The sequence below is a fragment of the Urocitellus parryii genome, chromosome 8 (assembly GCF_045843805.1).
Source record: "Urocitellus parryii isolate mUroPar1 chromosome 8, mUroPar1.hap1, whole genome shotgun sequence".
Taxonomy (NCBI): Eukaryota; Metazoa; Chordata; class Mammalia; order Rodentia; family Sciuridae; genus Urocitellus; species Urocitellus parryii.
Window position 1 is genome coordinate 45,866,336 of NC_135538.1, and position 21,903 is coordinate 45,888,238.

Genomic DNA, 21,903 nt, shown 5'->3' on the forward strand with positions numbered 1-21,903 from the left:
CTGGGAGCTTAATGATTCCTAAAAACTCTCACGAACTGAGCAAATGAGATAGAATCATGGCATTATTAATGATACTAATTACCTGCTTCATGGCTATTCTTGCTACTTCCCAACCTTGTCAAACTCCTGATGACTTTGTGGCTGTCACTTCTCCAGGACATATCATGATTGGAGGTTTGTTCGCCATTCATGAAAAAATGCTGTCCTCAGAAGACCAGTCCAGACGACCACAAATCCAGAAGTGTGTTGGGTGAGTAAATCTTCAAAAAGCACAGGTTTCAAGATCATGCCAGGAGACCAGATCATGTCATCTCTTTGCTTACACTAACATCTGAATTATTTTAATATCATTCAAACTCATATATATGTTTTCAAATTGCACGTGGTTAGTCATGCAATATTTGCTTGAAAGAGAGGTTTATTGGCCCTCTGCATGTAATCAAACAATCTCCAAGTGCAGAGGCAAGAAATGCTTTGCATTAATGCATTTCTTGGATTGTGCTTTTAAAAAATAATCCCTGAGGTCCTTGAAAAGACATTGTAGTCTCTACTTCACCACAAGTGAACACAGCATATTTGTATACCTATCACCCTCAGCTTATACTCTGTTTAGTACATGGATTTATTATTTAATGTTTTATTTAAAATAGACTATGTTTACATTTTTCTCATGCTAACATTTTTGTCAGCACTATGTTCATTTAATTCTTGAAATAATGTAATTCTACCATGATAAATTATGACCCTCCTTAAGTTGTCACGTTTTTCTTGATGAGCAGGTTACATTGTGAAGCTTAGTTACTGAAATGACATTCAATACAGTACAATGTGTAAAAGCAAAGCTTAGTGGAGGGTGCTACAGGTGCATTTTCTTTAAGGAGACCAGGATAGTTGAGTTCTAATATAAAATAATTTTGTGAATTTAGGCAAATCACTTAAAATCTTTGACTTCCTGTTTCTATTTTCTCATCTGTAAAATAAGAGCCTGGTAACCTCTGAGGGCCAGGTAACACCAGTTAGGATTATTATGACAACCAATATAGTTAAAGAAACCATCATTTCTTTAACTATAAAATTCTCAGTTAACTATAAAATTCTGATTCGGTCTTGATGTAAGTTTAATCCTCTCTTTTTCTTTTCTGCTTATTTTTTTTTTATTTGTAAGTACTGACCAAGCCCTCAAAGAATGCTTTCAGATAAATGTGATCCCATGTCACTCTAAGATTCCTTCCAGACATTCTCTCCAGAAATTTGGGTACTCTGTTATTGTCATCACAACTGACAAGCAGGAATCCCAGGGAATGCACAAAATAATTCATGAAGATTTCCAGAGCTGTTCATTGGCAACCAAAGAATGACTACAGTCAGAGGCTCACAATTGTAAGATGACAATTAATGGAGAACACTAAAGAGTCATTTGATCTGAAAAAATTTGATCTGGGGGAAAGAAAAATCCCTGAATTAAAAATCTTCTATCATATTGTCATTCATCAAGAGAACCAGTTCTCCTTAAACATTGAACTGCTACTTATTAAGTGTGTGTACATTACCTAGGTTCTGTTCTAGGCACTAGGGATACCAAGGTAAAATATCAAAGAGGTTTAACTCATGTAGGGAACTCTGAAAATACTATGCAATTTAATTATCACACAATCTTTTATTATTCTTTCTCTCCTCCTTGTTTCCTTTTATAAATAAAAAATATAATGCTGATTTTCTAAACCTCATGTTTAGATAGTCCACAATGACAATCAGTAAGGTCTAAAATGTTTAACTTGTTATAACTTATAACAATAGAGAAACTTTAGAATATCAAAACTTTAAACAATAACATCTCTTCTTTCATAAAAAACACCCAATGCAATTTTATTATGTACTAGATACTACTTGTAATCATTTGTAGATGAAGTATCAGTGAATGAAATCACTACTAAACAATTCAGGACTCTGGAATAATCACAAATTGTGAAGTACATTGTATATGCTGTCAGGCTGTGGAAATAGCTCTCTCTGAACTTAATCAGGGCACTTTGTCTAGAAGGCTGTTAGGCTTTTATCCAGTGCCTGATTAACCATTATGCCCTATCGTCCTATATATAGAATACCTATAAAAACAAATCCAGCAATTTTGCAAGTGTCCTATAAAATTTTATAGGTGTCCTCTATATAGAATAAAGACATATAAGGGCTTAAGTACAATTCTTAAGAGTCTTATTCATCCAATTTCGAACTATAACTGATCAGTGTTTAAAACCCCAAAACTGGGTGTTTAGACTAACAAGCAACTTGACAGCAATAAAATATTTACACTTAGCTACAAAAAGCAACAAAAGTAAGACACTTTATACTGCAGAATATTTAACTCTATTCATCAAGAAATCATTAAATCCTGTATCATATATTCTATTTAAGAAACTCTGGTTTCCAACATTGTCCTTTTTAAAGGTTTCCATTAAAAGTTGTATTAACATAAAAGTTAGACCCTTCAAGAGGTAAGCTTCACTTATATATCCAAAAATTGTCTGTTATAGACAAAGATGGGGAAAAAAAGATCTCATCATAGCTGTAGAAGAACTGTGTTTTGCTTTCAAAAGTACTTGTTTCTCAACAGCTTTGAAGTATCAGCTTTTCTTCAAACGCTTGCCATGATACACAGCATTGAGATGATCAACAATTCAACACTATTATCTGGAGTCAAACTGGGGTATGAAATCTATGACACTTGTACCGAAGTTACAGCAGCAATGGCAGCCACGCTGAGGTTTCTTTCTAAGTTCAACTGCTCTAGAGAAACCGTGGAGTTTCAGTGTGACTATTCGAACTACATGCCAAGGGTTAAGGCTGTCATAGGTGCTGGCTACTCAGAAATAACCATGGCAGTCTCCAGAATGTTGAACCTTCAGCTCATTCCACAGGTACATTTTGTTCTACTTCTATTCACTAGTTTGGATCATGTTTGTTATTATGAAAGAATTAGGATAAACTGGGAAAACAACTTAGGGAGCTGTTTTTACATCAGTCAGGTCAATTTTTGACAATTTTAGCTTGATCTGGATAAGACACATACCTCTGAGGGATTCTACTGCCCTGCTTCCCTAATAGTATCCATTGGGTGCCGAGTAAGGAGCTATGGTGGTAATGGAAGAGTTCTAGAGGAAGTGATATTTAAATATTCAAATTTAAATGAGAAAGGAATTTGGAGGAGGGGAAGAGAGTATCTAGTTGAGAAAGTACCAAGTACAAAAGTGGAAGAACAGCAAAAAGGTTGCTGTGCCTAGAGCAGTTAAGCAGAAAGAATAGGAAGGGATGCATTTGTAGAGAAGGGCAGGGCTGGTCATGTAGCATCTTGATATGATTTGCATCTTGTTCTGAATATGATGGAAAGACTCTGAGTAGAGTCAGTAGACCTAATTATCTCCCTGGAATGCAAGCCAATAATATGGAGTAAGCAAAAAGGTCTTGGAAAGACCAAAACAGATTATCAACTCTTGCACATTACTCAAGGTCAATCAAGTCCCCTTGGCTTTCATTTTGAGCCCGCTTATCTTCATATTGCAACACTTTGGAACTCTCTTTGTGTTCTTTGGAATGCCTTGGAAAGGTTAGTCTTTCTAAGTTCAGAGAACATTAGAAGACAAAAGTTAGAAAGAAAAAGGCTTATGGTCAGATTACCAAGAAGTGATAATTTGATAGAAATGAGCAGATAATATATATATGTGTGTGTGTGTGTGTGTGTGTGTGTGTGTGTGTGTGTATTATAATGAATGTGCATAATAATTCAAAATATATAACTTTCTGAATGCACAATAAATAATACATATACTCATGATGAGATCCATTATATCATACCTTAGTGAAATTGGCAATAACAAATTTAAATGCAAAATGACAAAACACAAAGAATCATCTACAAACATATAAGATACAGGTTTTGGCTCAAAATTCCTATAATGTACAATGCTGCATAGGTGACAAATAGACTACTTTAAAAACTATTGGCAAAAGTAAAAATGTGAATTCCATATACTCAGCAATAAAAGAGAATAAAATCATGGCATTTGCAGGTAAATGGATGGAGTTGGAGGAGATAATGCTAAGTGAAGTTAGCCAATCCCCCCCAAAAATGCCGAATGTTTTCTCTGATATAAGGAGGCTGATTCATAGTGGGGTAGGGAGGGGGAGCATGGGAGGAATAGAAAAACTCTAGATAGGGCAGAGGGGTGGGAGGGAAACGGGGGGGGGGTATGGGGTTTGAAATGATGGTGGAATGTGATGGTCATCATTATCCAAAGTACATGTATGAAGACACAAATTGATGTGAATATACTTTGTATACAACTAAGGGGAAAAAAAACTTGGTGCAGAAAAAAAATGTGAATTCCATGATAAACAGCACAAAAGAAAAGGGAGCCCACTGATAGTGATTGATTCTGTTTAAATTTAACAATAATCCTATAATTTGGAGATGGAGTTGTAGCTCAGTGGTAGAGCGCTTGCCTAGCAGGAGTGAGGCACTGGGTTTGATCCTCAGCACCACATAAAAATAAAGTAAGGCACTGAATTTTTATACAAGTAAAAAAAGAAGGAGGAGAAGGAGGAGGAGGAGGAGGAGGAGGAGGAAGAATCTTATAATTTTACGAGTAAAGAAATGTCTAGTAATTTTCCTAAGTTTATTGAAGCCAAGATTCTGACATTTTATTAAAGCCTTTATTTTCTTACTATCATACCATATGCTGCTGTTAAGCAGTAAGGTAAGTGCCCTGGTGCTGTTCCAGCTATAGAAGGTAATAATTCCCCCCTAAAATAAAATCACCAAAGCAAATAAAATCATCAAGCAAAACTTTGCCCACATCAGATAGGACTCCCAAAATTCTGACACTTATTTGACCTAATCAGAGGTCATAGAACCACAACTTACATATCAAATGTGGCTGTCAATCTGAGAATGGTTTTTACAGTCTTTAAAAGGTTGTAACAAAAAATTACAGCAAAGAATATAAGACTGAGATATGTGTTGACAAAAAACTCAAAACATTTTATGTCTACCCCTTTACAGAAAAGTTTGCTTGCCCCTGGACTAGATGTTTATCTCACTGGATGATTTTGCCTCAAATAATAGTTTAAAAAAAGAAAGAAAAAAGTTATGGATTAAATAGAATTTTGTATGTGTTGATATCCCGAAATGCATTTTGCTTCTTTGACTGACTACATTTTACCTGAATTTACCTCTAAGCTTTTTAAATAACTTGGTGTTGGCCCTGGCCAAAGATATAGATATAGGCAGATATAGTGATGTAGATGTAAATCTTAGAGCCTGAAGTCTTGAAGGGATTATGCTACATACAATATGAAATTATTAGAGAGCAGTGACACTAACTCATTCTTCTATGGTAAGTGTCATGATTTAAACTACTCATAGAGTAGGAATTCATTGAAAGGACAAGATAGAAAAGACCAGAGAATTTATAGAAAGGCTATGGAAACTTAACAAAAATCAAAGTAAAAAACACCCCTATGAACAGCCACCTGGATTTCACTGACAGTATAACTAAAAGATTCTGTCCATTTCCAGGTGAGTTATGAATCAACTGCAGAAATCCTAAGTGACAAAATTCGCTTTCCTTCATTTTTACGGACTGTACCCAGTGACTTCTATCAAACTAAAGCAATGGCCCACCTGATTCAGAAATCTGGATGGAACTGGATTGGCATCATAACCACAGATGATGACTATGGACGATTGGCTCTCGACACTTTTGCAATTCAGGCTGCAGCAAATAATGTGTGCATAGCCTTCAAAGAGGTTTTCCCAGCCTTCCTCTCTGATAATACCATCGAAGTCAGGATCAATCAGACACTAGAGAAAATCATTGCCGAGGCCCAGGTTAATGTCATTGTGGTATTTCTGAGGAGATTCCATGTATTCAATCTCTTCAATAAAGCCATTGAAAGGAATATACATAAGATCTGGATTGCTAGTGATAATTGGTCAACTGCCACCAAGATTATCACTATTCCTAATGTTAAAAAGCTTGGCAAAGTTGTGGGGTTTACTTTTAGAAGAGGGAATATATCCTCTTTCCATGCCTTTCTTCAAACCCTGCACTTATATCCTAATGACAATAACAAACCCCTGCGTGAATATGCCATCCTTTTTTCTGACTGTGAGCATGTCAAAGACAGTGATTTGAGTCAATGCATTTCCAACCGTTCTCAGGGGGCTTTAACCTACAAGGTTAAGGAAGATGTAAAAAGGAACTTCTTCATGAGAAATGACTTCCTCTGGCATTATACTGAGCCAGGACTCATACATAGTATTCAGCTTGCCGTGTTTGCCCTTGGCTATGCCATTCGAGATCTGTGCCAAGTTCGAGACTGTCAGAACCCCAACGCCTTTCAACCATGGGAGGTACTAACTCACACATTCAAGAAAATACCCCTGCTATCATTTATTTCCTTACCTTATGTTGCAAAGATTTATATCAACTGCTCTTAGTCTTATTCCTTTTACATGTAGAAACCACCAGTGTTTGAAAAACCTTCATTTCTATGTTGGTTTTTTTATTCTTTTTTTTTTTTTTAAAGAGAGAGTGAGAGAGAGAGAATTTTTTTTTTAATATTTATTTTTTAGTTCTCGGCGGACACAACATCTTTGTTGGTATGTGGTGCTGAGGATCGAACCCGGGCCGCACGCATGCCAGGCGAGCGCGCTACCGCTGAGCCACATCTCCAGCCCGGTTTTTTTATTCTTAAAGAGGATAGAATTATGTTTTACCCTCACCTGCTACTGACCCACCAAAGTTTTGCTTTTTATATTGTCCAGAAAGATTCTATTGATAGTGCTTGAACTTAAGGATTTTTTCAATGCCTCATATAAATTATCTCTCTTAATACTCTGAAAAACAAGAATTAGACCAGACAAATTTAATGATCCTTTTCATTATTGCTAAATACAGTGGCGTACACCTTACCTGAATTTCTTGGAACCACAAGGGCTTCAAATTTGGGAGTATTTGAGATTTTGGAATATTTGCATATGCATAATGAGATATCTTGGGGATTGGCTCCAAGTCTAAATGTGAAATTCTTTTATATTTAAATATGCTTTATATACATTTCCTGAAGGTAATTTTATATGCACCTGCATTATGACTTCATGGTCAGGTGTGGATTTTTTTTTTATTTGTGTTATCATGTTAGTGCTCAAAAATTTTGTATTTTGTAGTACTTTGCTCCACCTATATTATGGAAATATTATGGTAAGGAAATTAAGCTAGGCAGTACCATAAATGTAACTCCGATATGGGTCTTCTGATTTCATACTCTTTGTTTTTCACTGTGTTGATGGTGGTTTAGAATCCAAATACCTCCAGTTTTCTTAAATGTCCATGAACAAAGCACTTAAAAGTAAATTGCTTCTGTTAATGATGATAAGATTTGCTCGTTAGAAACCAGTCTCTCAATAATGGGTACTTAGAGCCATGTGTATATGTCTTGAGGCAGAGTATCACAAAATACAGGTATTTTAGATTTGTAAGAGAAAAGAAAGTAAAAGAGAATAAAATTCATTTTTGATCATATAAATGCATATCCAGAAAAGGTTATTTTTATTTTAATTATTTTTACTTATTTTTCTTTTGCTGTTGGGAATTGAGCCCAGGTCCAAGCATGTGCTCTACCACTGAGCTACACTTGTAGATCTGTCACTTGTAATTTAATCACTCACAAAAATAAGCTCCAAGTTCTGCTAAATAGTTGAGGAAAATCTGGGAAAGTATTTTAAATCAGGACTATATCTCCAACATTTTGAATAAAAACTTCAGAAAGTATAATTCAAATCTTCTAAAATGTTTTATTTAAACACTAGGATTCTGGGGTCATTCTTGATGCCCCCCACAAAACCTGTTAATCTAGAAACAAACAGAAGCATATTTAAAAGGAGAATTAGAGGGTGACTTGCTCCTTTGATCATGATGTGAGTGAGCCGCATCTGGTCAATGCCAGATTCAGTAGGACAAATGACACAAACAATTGTTGTTTTATGAAGAAATCTTCATAGATAGCAAATTCAAAAGATCATCAACATTTAAGATCCCTAATCAAGGATAAATCCCTAAGGATTACTTTATCTTAGCAAAATTCACTAATATTTAAAGGACATTTTAGATTCAGATAATTTTAAGAGGTTAGTTTTTCTTACCGTTTGAGGGTGGTATTTACTTTGGCTCTATATTTGGAGATATCTGTAGCAGTAATCAGGGACAGCAAAGTCATATTTGTTTTACTTCAATAGATTTTTAAAATGTCTTTTCAGAGCAATATAGTTATACATAATGGTGGGACTTCAACAGATTTTTAATGCTCTTCTCATGTGTGTGAGGATACCATTTCCTTGTTATGACTAATGATTTGTTTTTCTTTTACTTCTGATTGTATATAAAGTAGTAAGTGGTATACGTGGGGGTGACAGAATGTCTAATAGTCATGTTTATTTAGCAAATATTTGTTGGTTGTCTCAGTGTTCTGGGCATTCTGTTGAGTCCTGAGGATATAGATCCTGGAGAACAATACAGAATTTCCTCCTTAATCTATCTAGTGTGGGATAATATCAAATGATTACAGAGCCGAATACAATGTAGACTAGTGGGGTACTAGGGGTATGGCTTAGTTGGTAGAGTACTTACCTCACAATGCAGAGGAATGCACTACAACAGTTCAGATAAACATGAGATGGCAGAGAGACATATCATTGAACCAGTTAGTCCAGTATAAGCATTCAGAGAACATTCTCAAATATGACATCTATGGTAAATGCAATGGACAGGTTGGAAAGAAACACTTCAGCAGAGTCCCAGACAGGAGAGAAAGCACAGCATGAGACTGGAAGGGTTCATTAAGGGCACATTAATGAACCCTGTCAATCAGGATTTCTTGGATTTTAAAGTGCAGTTGAATTACCTGGAAATCGTATTATACAGATGTTAATTCAGTAGTTCTATAAAGGGACCCAAAAGCCTGCATTTCTAACAATCTCTTTCAGGGGATGTTGATATTACTGACCAGCCTTCAAGTAGAAAGTTTGCAAACTATGTTTAATGTTTTGGACTATAGAGAGCAAAAAGGTGCCCATTAAAGGTACTTTTATGCAGGAGAGTGATATGATCTATTTTCCAATTGTAGAAAAAACATCCCAACTGCTGTGTGAATTGATTAAAGGAACACAAGATTAGAAGAAGGAAAGAACCAATTTGATAATCCAAGCATAAGAATGCCTTGTTCTACAGGTGTGACAATAGGATGGAGACATATATACGTGGATATTTAAAAAGATAGTTGAAGAGCATTTGGAGATACACTGAATGTAAAAGATGACAGACAGAGAGCAGCAAAGACATTGCAAATGATTCCCAATTTGGGCAACTGATGCCATTTGCTGAAATGGGAATGGAGGAAAGTGGAGGTTTGGTGGGGAGAAGAATATTAAGCATTTCATTTTGAGGACATTGAATTTGAAGAACTTATGAAATATGCAGTGTAGCCATGATGGTCACATATGAGTCTTGAGGTTAGGAGAGATATGAGAGTGATTTTGCAGTGGTAAGGATAGTAACAACTAACAATTTAAGTCTTATGGTTCTAAGTACTGATATCTATCATCTCTAATCTTTATAATATTAGGGGAGGTCTACAGGACTCATTCTTTAATCTCCATCTTAAAGAAGTAGTGAGAGGACCTGTTACTGGAGACCAAGTCTTAGAGCAGTATAAAGATGAGGGGAACTTCCAGAATAGTGTTCTGTCCCGTGGTCACTAACAGTTAGCAGTGAAATTCTCATGGCTTAGTTCAGTGTGCTTTCTATTATGTCACAGAGAACTTCACCAAAATAAATAAATAAATAAATAAATAAATAAATAAATAAATAATAAAAGACACAATTCGAGCACAAGAGAAAAATGTAAGGCTACTTCCTCTGCTTTTCTTAATTTGGCCACATAGATACCTCTTTCCACAAAAAGCTTAATTATGAAGATGAAGCAGATATCAGGGCAGACAGGGAAATGAACACAGGATCAACCATAACACCTTAGTCAGTGTGGCCTACTGGCCTTATGTTCTTAAAAGCAGGATATTACCATACAGAGGTGAGTTATATAATAATTAAAATGCCATTCCTAGTCTTTGAATTCTATAATGTCAGTTCACAGTGAAATTCAGAGTTTCCATAAAAAATAAATTAATAAATGATAGAAAAAACATTTAATAGTTTAATAACTGGACTGTTAATGTTCAAAATTCATCTTGATCCAAAGCAAATGTTCTATCATATTTAATGAGAAATGAGTGTACTGTTTTATTTGCCTTTATCCTCTTTCCTGTAAGAACAAGCATAAAATTGTGCAAGTTTATATTTACATTACACAATGTTATCATTATTTACAGAACATACATATGTCAGAACTTTACCCTGGAAAGCCTAATTAAATACAGGGAAAAAAACAGATGGAAATTATAGTTCAAACATGAGACTGGAAGAGGATATGCTCCCTAAAGAACTGAATTATCAGGACTTACTTGTGCATATTGTTTAAGGAAAGAACAGAATTAAAACCAGTACACAGGTAGACATGAAAACATTGAACGCAAATCCTTACTTATTCCTTCATTTTGTCTCTTTCATTTTTTTCCAAGCAATTCTCAAATAAAAATATTTTTCGTTAGTTCTACCATGTTATATCTGATATCCTACTTATTTAAAGAAATAAATTTACATTCACCAAAAGAAGTAGTAAATCTGTAGGGACACATAATAAAATCAATACACAGGTATTTTGCTTAAGTGGACATGACTATCATAGCTAATACATTTACCTTGAAATCTAACTTAATTTTCTTATATTCCATTAACCAAAAAAATGAAATGTTAAAAATATCCAAAGTGAATAGAATAGAATAGTTCTATTCAGATAGAATAATTTCTGCCTCATTCCATAGATTTCCAATCCAACATGAATGGACCATAATGAATATGTTCAGAGAGGGCATTTACTTAGCTGTGCTTATCTAGCAAGTTAATGATGGAGCCAGAACCCTAACCTTTTCTTCTACATTCAACTCCAGTGTTCTTCCCCTGCAGCATGAGTTCAGTGTGGCTACTCTGTCAGCAAAACATTTTTTCCAGTTCTGTCACATATCAGTTTTCACTATACAAATTGGATAGCAAGGCAAGTAATTTTTCTTTCCTCTCTGGTTAAAAAATCATTTTATAAATTGAAATTTAAAATAGAATTTAGAGGTCATTTGTACACTAGACACAAACCTAAGAATAATTAAAAATGATAAGTCAGAAACTAATTGCAACTGTCAAGATCTCGCCACTAATGGGGAATAGAACCAGAATTAGAGGCCATGTGTCCCCTCAGACGATCCGTTCTGAAATTCTCAGATTTCAACTTTATAGGCGGCAGTAGCTACCACCATAGAAACTAACTTGTTTTTTCAAATCCACATAGCAAAACTTTGGCAGAAATGAGACCAGAAACCAAGTGGAATTCATTCTTAAATTATTGCCAAATGGTTAAGAATGTCCTTCTCAGTGATATGGAATCTTCTTTTTTTTTTTTTCTCATTTTTAAGTGATACTCCTTATGATGCAGTGTTGTAATTGGGATAATGGATCTACTTACAATGTTCATGTTCAGCATTTGTTTCCGTTTTTATTTTTTACAGCTACTTGATGTGCTGAAAAATGTGACATTCACTGATGGAGGGAATTCTTTTCATTTTGATGCTCATGGGGACTTGAATATTGGATATGATGTTGTGCTCTGGAAAGAGATCAATGGCCACATGACCATCGCCAAGATGGCAGAATATGACCTACAGAATGATGTCTTCATCATCCCAAACCAGGAAGCAAAAAATGAATTCAGGAATCTTAAGGTAATTTTACTTTAGACTGCTTTGTAGCATTCCAATCAATTGGTACCTCAACCTGAAAAGCCCTTGACCCCACCAGGACCTCCCATGACCCTCCTATCTGTTCATTGTCCCCTCATTCCCCCCTTAAATTCTGAGGTCATCTAGTGTAATGCTTTCTTGTACACGCTCTCAATCTCCTTACCCCTCTGTCTTATCATACTGATTAGATCAAAATGCAATTTTTTTTAACAAAACAAATTAAATCCAACTATTCTGCCTAATCAGAGTTGCTCCTATGTGGCTGAGCTTGGCACAAACAATGAAAGCAGAAAGAAAAGGAAAAAAGACATGTTTGTTCACAGGTCTTCAATTTAAATTCATGATATCCAACCTCCAAAGGGGCCTTACTGCTGACAGCATTCACACTTCGGCCTCGTTGGTTAACTCACCTGCCTTGTTGGATAGCTATTTTGTTTTTTTCTTCTTTCCTCTGACATCAATAGACCCTTTTCATTCTCATTTTCAATTATTCCTTCTTTCTATTCTACCAACAAAACTGAGCCTATTGGAAAAGTGTTCCATATTCCCCTGTAGCTCATCTGTGACCATATCCCCACCTTCTATCTGGCATTATGGTAGCACCTAGGGCTCCTAGCTGAAGCCAACTCTTCACTTCATATCTAGGCCTCATCCCCTTCACTTATTGCCACATCTTGCTCTGGTAATTTTGTATTGTCTCCTGCATCCTCAATTATTCTTTCCTCAGGGTTATTTCCATGATGATATAAATATGCCATTATGTTTTTCTCCCATATTAAAAGAAGAAACAAACTGCATAGATTCCCCCCCCCCATGTTCTCCTCTACACACTACCCATTCCTGGATTTCTCTTTCATCAAAATTCCTTGAAGCAATTAATATATTCACTGGCCAAATTCTCTCCTCCTGTTCTTTTGCTTAACTATCTCTGATCCATCAAAATGGTTTCTGTCTAGTTCACATCATACTCTTTGGTTTCCTTCTATGTCTCTGGCTCACTACTTCTTAGTCTCCTTTGCTGGTTCCTCATCCTTCCTATTCAACACTAGAGTGACCAGGGCTCAGAATTACTCTTCTCTGTTAATACTTTTCCTTAGTGATCTGACTAGCTTGTGGCCAAAAATAATGACATTATATTGAAGGCTGATGACTCCTAGATTTTAGTTTTCTGACTTTTGACCCAAATAAATGCCCAACTGCCTAATTGACACCTTTAACTGGATCTTTATTGTTCATTTTAGCTTTAATATCTCTAAAACAGAACTCTTAATATTATTTTCCAAATCTACCTCATCTCAGTAAATGGCAACTCTCTTTTATTCAGTTGCTGGGCTCTTGGTCACCTCTCTTTCTGACACACTCCATATCCAATGAAAGTTTAATTTTCAGAACGTGTCTAGAATATAACCACATTTGACTCCTAATTCTGTTGCTGCTGATACCTTGCTCTAAGCTACAACCATTTCTCACCCAGGTTTTTGTAGCAAAGTTTCTCACTGCTGTCTGTCTTCACTCTGACCTACTTCAGTCTGTTCTTAAAACATGGTGATTCTGTAAATGATAATGCTTCGGGTTTGGGGATATGGCCCAGCAGTAGTGCACTTGCCCAGTCAGCACAGGTCCTGAGTTTGATTCCCAGAAACACACACACACACACACACACACACACACACACACTACTTTGCTTAGAACACTTTCATGGAATTGCATTTCTCTGAAGGTAAAAGCTAGTCTCTTTAAAAATACTACATGACCCTGCCCCAAGTCCTCCCCAACCCAACCTCATCTCCTGTTACCCTCCCCTTGGTCTGGACCCCTTGTAAAGTTCCACAGAACTCCTGCCCTGTTTCCTTCTCCTAGTACAAGGGCTTTGTACTTGCTATTTCCTTTGCCTCTGAGAATTTTCTCTGACATCCATGTGGTTAACTATTTCACTTCCTTTCTCTTTTCTGAAAAGTCACCTTCTCATTAAGGCCTTTCCTGGACACCCTATTTAAAATTGCACCTTCTGAGCTGGGGATATAGCTAAGTAGTAGAACACACACCCAGAATGTACATATCCTCAGTTTGATTCCCAGTACCACAAAAGAAATCGCAATGCCAACTTAGCACTTATCACTGTCTCATTCTGTACATTTTGCTTATATTTTTAATCTTGTTTATTGTCCTTGTTGACTAGGACCAAAAGTCTATAAGAGAAGGGATTTCTGTCTCATTCCATACTGTGGCTCCAACAATTAAAACAGTTCCTGACATAAAATAGGCACTTAACAAATGTTTAGTAGATGAAAGAATTAGTTGAATAATGCTGTAAATCTTTTCCCTTAATCAAATTTCTACTACCAGAAGTTTCAATAAAGCAGAATACTTTTTCCTTGGAAGTCAGAAATATAACTCTTGTTTTACTGTTCAAATGTCATCTTCATTATCACGGCCGTCATTCTTGCAGCTACATCATGAACTCAGCCCTCTGCTAAACACTGGAACTCATACAGAATCCTCAAAACCTTTATAACTCACTTTCTTATTGAATAAAGAGGATTCTCTAACAATTTTTGCAAGAAACACTGATTTTGATTGTCACCAAGACTTATTTCCAGACTCTATAAGCAAGATACACATTAAGGGGGAAGTGGTAGAATGCAGGAAACTGGGAGAGGATTTTAGTGACTAAATTGAAGGGCTGACCACTGTGAGGAGAGGGACACACCTTCCTTGCTGATGAAGACACCCATCATATCTCAAGGACATAACAAAAACCAACAATACCTTAGATCATTTGGTCCAGTTTCAAGATCTACTTGTCAATTTCCAGGTTAGATGGTGAATCAAATTTCTGATAATTCACCAAAATTCATAATTCAAATTATCAGACAATTTAAATCTACTGTTTTCCGAGAGCTATCCTATCAGACTTTGCAATGTTTTTGCTGTCTCTTGATGTGGAGGGAGAGAAAGGACTATGTTGCTAGGGAGGGAGACGGCACTTTTATCCTCAAATGACGCCTGGCCTTATCTAATACTTAAATTCCATTGTTTTCTCTGAGCATCCTCCAGGAGAGTGGACAGCTCAGATTAAAAGGTTTGCCCTGGGAAATCAGAAAGGCATATCTATTTCCAGATGAAAACTCTCCTGGGATAAATTTATTCAGAAAAAGAAAGCCAGTGCTTGTAGACACAGGGTTGCTGTATCTTGCCTGCTTTTCTCAGTCCCAGATTTTATTCACCTTCCAGAGAAAAGACTGGTTCGCTTAATATTCTGACGATGTTTCAGACTCAGCAATAACCCTTTAGAGAATCTTGAGAAAACCTCAGTTAACCATTCTGCTTGACTTCCCAAGGGAAAAGTTAAATGATGACACATATATATGTCACAAGATGTGCCATGAGAAAAGGATTTTGGATGGAAAATTCTATCATAATCTGAAGGGCAAATAATGATTGGATCAGAAGTAAAGGATTCCATAAGTCTAGAATGCTGCTTATGATTCATGTTGCAACGTGCAGAATTATAACCTAAATTATCAGTATGATTTAAATACTCTTTATTTACTTTAGCTTGTCTTTTTAACTAACATACAGTAGTTTTAAGCACAAAATATTCTATTGTTTGGGTTTATTTTTTCTTGTTTTATTTCATTTTTAGAGTGAGACTGGATATGTCCCTTGGACAGTATTATAAGAATATTTTCTAAAGAGTATAAGTCTAATAATTTAATATTTTCTTATATAGTAGAGCTAATTATTCAACTTGAGACTGGAAATTTCCAGACCATCATTTCTTGCTTCAGTTCTATGACTGTTTGCCATAGCCAAGCCAGGGAATCTGCTGGATTATGGCTGGGCCAATTTAGCCTCCAACTGACCTAATAAATAAGCAAAAAATGTGAAAAGGAAAGATGGATTTTATGCAGTTTGATCAAATTGGGGAGAAGAAGCTAGATTGCTTCTCTTCAGGTCCTGCAGGACTGGTTACAGTTTATAAAAAAGCCAGGAGATACATATATGTAGATTTATCTGGGTTTTCAGCTTTCTTTCTCATCACAAAAGACTTCTCACCTCTGTTTCACTACTGTGTTTCTCTCTCTTTGGAAACTGTCCGAAAGAGCCAATTTCCATAATTTGCTTACAGAAACTACTAATAGGACAAAAATTGTGTTCTTTCTCCATCTGAAGGATTTCATATATTTTAAGCTTGTTCAAATACCTGATGATAGCAAAAGAAATTACTTAATGCTATGAAAAAGATGAATATTTTTCTGTAGTAAATGTGTCTTTAAGCCAAGGTTAATTCTTTTACAAAAATATATTTGAGATTTCTTTTCACTTTGATTGTAGCAAACATTATCGAAATGCTCCAAGGAATGCAGTCCTGGAGAAATGAAGAAAACTACAAGAAGTCAACATATCTGCTGCTATGAATGTGTGAGCTGCCCTGAAAATCACTACAGTAATCAGACAGGTAATAGCAGTCACTGCACACAGTGACACATCTGAGTTCTTTCCCTTAAGCTGATTTTTCTTTACATGAATTTTATTTTTGTTTGTTTCTTCACTTGAAAAGATAAAAAAAAAAGCTTCCTATGTTCCTGCTAGATTAAATTCCTGTGAAATTTCATTTTATCTTGGTATTTGCTCTATTATGTCATCAGATGCATATGACTAATAAATAGTAGAGTTGTAAAAATAATTTTACTTCTAAGAGAGAATATTATTTCCTTATTCAGACTTCATTATCAATAACTCTTAAAACAATGCAAGTTCTCTGTCAGTTTTTGTCTGTGTACCCATCCTTATACAGACATGCTTGATTTGTAAATGGGGCACAGAAAGTACAAATAAATAAATATTAGATTAACTAAACTGAACATGATAGAAACCCAAAGGCTCTTAGAGTTAAGAAATAGCTGTGCATAACCTGGAAATCTTAATAGTCTTAACAAGAGAAAAGAAGTTAAATCTAAGAAACAAGAGGGCCCACTATTAACAGAGATAAGGTGCTAATCACTGATTGTTTGCCAATCGTATTTTTATCAATTGGACAGGATCAGAGCAGAATACACCTATTAAAATGCAAGAGTACAATCAGAAGCCTTACGAGCCCTAAAAAGAACTATTGGCACTTTCGGCAGCATTAAACTTACTTTAAAAAAAAATCATCCTTTGGTTAATTGCAGCATTCCTAATTGTCATATATGAAAACTAAGAACTCCAGAGCTGGAATAGTCCCCAGATATGTATTCATTTTTTAATCACCTTCAAGGGAGGAATATGCCAATAGAAATATTACAATATTTATGTTCTGTCATTGCCTTAAAAAATGCCATTTATCTCAACCTCAGAGCTATTTTTCAAGTGAAAGAATTTTTTTTCTTTTTTAAAGAAAGTAACGTTTATTTCTCATAAAGAGGTGCAGGAGTCCAATCTGGATGCTATCTTTTGATAACCAAAGCAAGTTGCTTCTAAACACAAGTGTAGAAGACTGAGGAAAAGCAAGACGTTAGAGTAGCCTGAAAGGACATGGTCTTTTCATCTCTAACACACAGCTCTCATGCATGGACAAGACCTTTCCCTGAACAAATGAAAGGGCAGGCTCTACTAGCTGTGGCTAAGAAGAAACCAAAGAGTATGTTTGTTATAAAATAGAATTTTTAAAGAGCAGGAGGTTAGAAAGGTCAGGAAGTTTATAAACAAAAACACTTTAAGGTTAATATAGAAAAGAAAACAGAAAGTTTAAAACGATGGGCACTTTCTACTTTTGTGGTGTGTAACCCGATGGATGCTCTGGGGGAAAGCTTTTAGGAAGCAGTTGGAACCCATCATCTTAATGTTGTGGTAATGGAGAGCAAATTCGAGCCCATTCCCACAGACTCCCATCTGACATCAATTATTAATTATTCATGTTGCCCTGCTGTCAGAATCAACATAAATACTGTTCAAGTTCATCACTGACAATGTGAGAGGCTCAAATTAATTAATCTCCGGGGTTGGGGATAAACTTCAATTCTTCCTCATCTGTTGTTGATTATAATCTCATGTTATCTCACTTTGAGGAAGAAGCTTAAGGCTTTTGGGTAACTCAGCCATAAAGCCTCAGGTTTTGAAGGATCTGCATTCTTATTTATAACAGCATTCCCACCTGTTATGGCCCAGCATGGAGTCTAATTTGTGCAACAAATGCTCAGAGTGTGATACCACAATGGGCAGAGTCTTTTTTTTTTGAGAGAGAGAAAGAGAGAGAGATTTTAAAATAGGCTCAGGAAATTCAGTTAGCTTGTTCAAGGAATTATAGGTGGTAGAGAGATGAAAGGGACTTGAGCGATGTCTGGTTTCAAACCCTTTATTCTTAATAAGGTCCCTGAACTGCCTCCAATAATATCATATAATGCTAGCATCTATCCTGAAATATAAATTTCCTAAAAACTCATATCTCTGATAACTTTCTCTTTTTTTTTTCCTTTTCTCCTTGCCTCACCTTTACTCTTTCTCTATCTTTTATTTTTTTTTTTTTTTGGTGTGTGTGTGGGGGTCCTATGTGTGTTTTATTTTACTAAAGAACTAATGTTACAATTACCTGTTTGGGTTTTCTAGTCAGGACTGGTTCTGTGGACAATCACCACGGACAGTTGTGGATAATCACCTAGTTTAATTGTTTGCAGTGTAACTGAATCTCCTCTGCCTTTTAGATATGGATCACTGCGTATTATGCAACAACGAAACTCACTGGGCCCCTGTTAGGAGCGCTATGTGCTTGGAAAAGGAAGTGGAATATCTCAACTGGAATGACTCCCTGGCTCTTCTGCTGGTGGCCCTCTCCCTCCTGGGAATCATATTTGTTTTGGCCATTGGCATAATATTTACAAGAAACCTGAACACGCCTGTTGTGAAATCATCAGGGGGATTAGTGGTCTGCTACGTGATCCTGCTTTGTCATTTTCTCAACTTTGCCAGCACAGGCTTTTTCATCGGAGAGCCACAAGACTTCACATGCAAAACCAGACAGACGCTATTTGGAGTGAGCTTTACCCTCTGCATCTCCTGCATTTTGATGAAGTCTCTGAAAATTTTGCTAGCTTTCAGCTTTGATCCCAACTTGCAGAACTTCTTGAAGTGCCTCTATAAACCTATCCCCATCATTTTCACTTGCACAGGTATTCAGGTTATCATTTGTATACTCTGGCTCATCTTTGCAGCACCTACTGTGGAGGAGAATGTGTCCTTGCCCAGAGTCATTATCCTGGAGTGTGAGGAGGGATCCACACTTGCATTTGGCACCATGCTGGGTTATATTGCCATCCTGGCCTTCATTTGCTTCATATTTGCCTTCAAAGGCAGGAAATTACCTGAGAATTACAATGAAGCCAAATTCATAACATTCGGCATGCTTATTTACTTCATAGCTTGGATCACATTCATCCCTGTCTATGCTACCACATTGGGCAAGTATTTGCCAGCTGTAGAGATCATCGTCATTTTAATATCCAACTATGGGATCCTATGTTGTACATTCTTCCCCAAATGTTATGTTATTCTTTGCAAGCAAGAGACTAACACAAAATCAGCCTTTCTTGAGTTGATTTACAGTTATTCTTCTCACAGTGCTGGGAACCTTGCCATGAGTCATGCTTCACTGGACTCCACTAGTAGCAATATCACAACGACCCATCCCAGTCCTCATGGAAACTCTGCAGCCTGGCAGAAAAGCAAAGATCTTCAGGTACAACCATTTGCACAGACATGCGGAGACAATGGGACAAAGGTTTCAAAAACTTTTCCTCGGAAAAGAATTTCAAGTATATAAACGAGTCAATAGAAGATGTCACATTTTGGAATAAAATGTTTCAAGGGTCTTTGTATCTAAGATGTGCATTTATTTTCCCAGCAAATATGTGTCATGTATTTTCTTCACTGCTGTCATCTTCACCAAATTTGAGCTAAATACCCATTCTGTACAATCAGCTATCAATAAAGAACATAAAGTCTCTAATCTGAAACTGCCTTCATTCTTAGCACTTCCATTGGGCTTTATCTTACTTCTCCTTCCTACTAGGCACATGGCTAAAGTATCACTTCTATTCCAAGTTTAACCCATAATATATCATCCTTGTTCCATCCTCTGCCACTTCTTCTCAAACCTCTTCACATGAGCTCTCCTCCTCTCCTAAGCATCTTTACCCTCCCTATTCTACTGCTCAGTGCAATTGAACTAGGATTTTTGCAATTATCATGTGCCCAATTATCATGTGCCCAATTATTATATGCTGAACCCAGACGCACAAGAAGCAGTAAAGAATAACTCCTGACCTTAAGGAGCACAAATTCCAGGGAGAGACAGTTACGTATAGACATCATCAGTATAGTGTGGGGATTCTATGACTATAATGTGCAGAAGGGCATGGCAACAGCAAAATGGCACTTAGCTGCCCCTGGGGTGAAGGGAGGGTTTAGAATAAAGTAAAATAAAGAATAAAGGGTTTAGGTGAAGCTGTGAAAGATAAGTAGGCTTTAGCTAATCAAAGAAAGTACAGAAAGGAGTTCTAGAGAAAGGAGTAAAGCAGAAGCTATTGCAGAAGGTGACAAGAAGATGTGCTCAGGAACAGCGGTCATTAGGTGTTACTGGAGAGGAGTCCTCCCTGACATGTAAAGACTGGGTCATGAATGAATGCTAAAGGTTGGAGGGCCTTGCTAAGGAGCTTAGGTCTCTCTACCTTGTGGTCATCAGGTTGCCATCCAACTGTCTGGCAGAAAGGTTACAGGTGGGAGTTGCTTAAAGTCCCATCTTTGAAAGATCACTCTGTTACAAGGTGGAGGATGGAGTCTCATTCAGAGAGGATTACTATGTACCAGGGAATTGAAGACCTGTATATATACTCAAGCTGTATAAGAAGTGGTCTTTCATTTGAAGTGGTCAGTGAAGGATGAATTATAGGCATCTAGTTAGATTTATTGAAAGATGACATGGAATACAGGAAGATTTCATTTGCAGTAGATGGTAGAATACTGAATTTGAGATGTTTGAAATAATTTCAGAACATGTTATACATTCATAGGAACATAAAACTTTAAGCACAGGGGGTCTCAGTCAGATTGGTGAAAAGATTTGGACTCCATGTTCATGTTGCTCCCATCATTTCAAAATAGGCAAACATTACAAAATAACATTATCCTAATCTCAACTTTCATTTTAGTTGTCACTGCCTTTCTTCCTCCCTTTAACAATTAAGCGTTTAAGGAAATAATGTCATAATCATCACTTGGTTACCAATAGATTAGTGATGAACCCATTCAAATCTGCCTCTTGTTGGACCGCTTCATTGAAATAGTTCACAGGAATGTTACCTTTCATCTCTCAAATCTAATGATCAGTATAAAGTGTTCATCTCCCTTAAATCTGAATTGACATGTTAGTCTAATTCTTCTTCATTGAAATGCCACTTCTCTGTCCCACTCCTCACCCCATCATGAATCAAACCTCTTCAGGTGATACAAATCCTCTTCTGGTTCAACCCTGATACCCTGACCATTCAGCATCAGTCTCCTCTTCTGGGTTGTCTCCCTCCTCTTCACTCGCAAGTGTGAGTATTCCCCAGGGTCATCTTCAGCCAACATCTTGTTCTTCTCAATACACACTCACTAAAATATTACCCATCTCTGTGGCTTTAACTTCGGCCCAAACAACTCCAAAAACTACCCCTCTGGCCCAGGTCACTCTACAACCAACCCACCTGCTCATGCACCTTTCGTTCTAAGTCAATGCATGCAAAATGTAATCCATGTCTTATTTCTCCTAATTTCCTCCCTCTCTCTCTTTCCATTGCTCCTCATGCTGCACTACCTTTGGGCTAACTGGCATCCTGAGATTCATTCTGCTTTACCCTCTCCTACCTTTAATTTGTGACATTTCATTTGTTTTCTAACTCATATATTCTCACAACTGCCATGAC

General features: G+C 36.5%; 1 protein-coding gene across 3 annotated transcripts; it reads left to right on the forward strand.

The window, feature by feature from the left end:
- Positions 1-56: 56 nt before the first annotated feature.
- Positions 57-19,760, forward strand: Gprc6a (G protein-coupled receptor class C group 6 member A). Of its 3 annotated transcripts, none has more exons than XM_026394087.2 (6): positions 57-250; positions 2,612-2,915; positions 5,573-6,409; positions 11,729-11,941; positions 16,298-16,421; positions 18,646-19,760. In XM_026394087.2, exons 1-6 carry the CDS (start codon positions 57-59, stop codon positions 19,758-19,760), a joined length of 2,787 nt encoding a protein of 928 aa, XP_026249872.2. The 3 variants fall into 3 exon arrangements, with proteins under 3 accessions (XP_026249872.2, XP_026249875.1, XP_026249873.2); XM_026394090.2 differs by having other exon boundaries at positions 5,573-5,884; XM_026394088.2 differs by lacking the exon at positions 11,729-11,941.
- The last annotated feature ends 2,143 nt before the right edge of the window (positions 19,761-21,903 follow it).

Excerpts from the sequence above, each read along its gene's own strand:
- Gprc6a (XM_026394087.2), top strand. The coding sequence starts at position 57 with ATGGCATTATTAATGATACTAATTACCTGCTTCATGGCTATTCTTGCT. Across the intron at positions 6,410-11,728 it reads ACGCCTTTCAACCATGGGAG|CTACTTGATGTGCTGAAAAA; the intron begins GTACTAACTCAC and ends TATTTTTTACAG. Across the intron at positions 16,422-18,645 it reads TCACTACAGTAATCAGACAG|ATATGGATCACTGCGTATTA; the intron begins GTAATAGCAGTC and ends TCTGCCTTTTAG.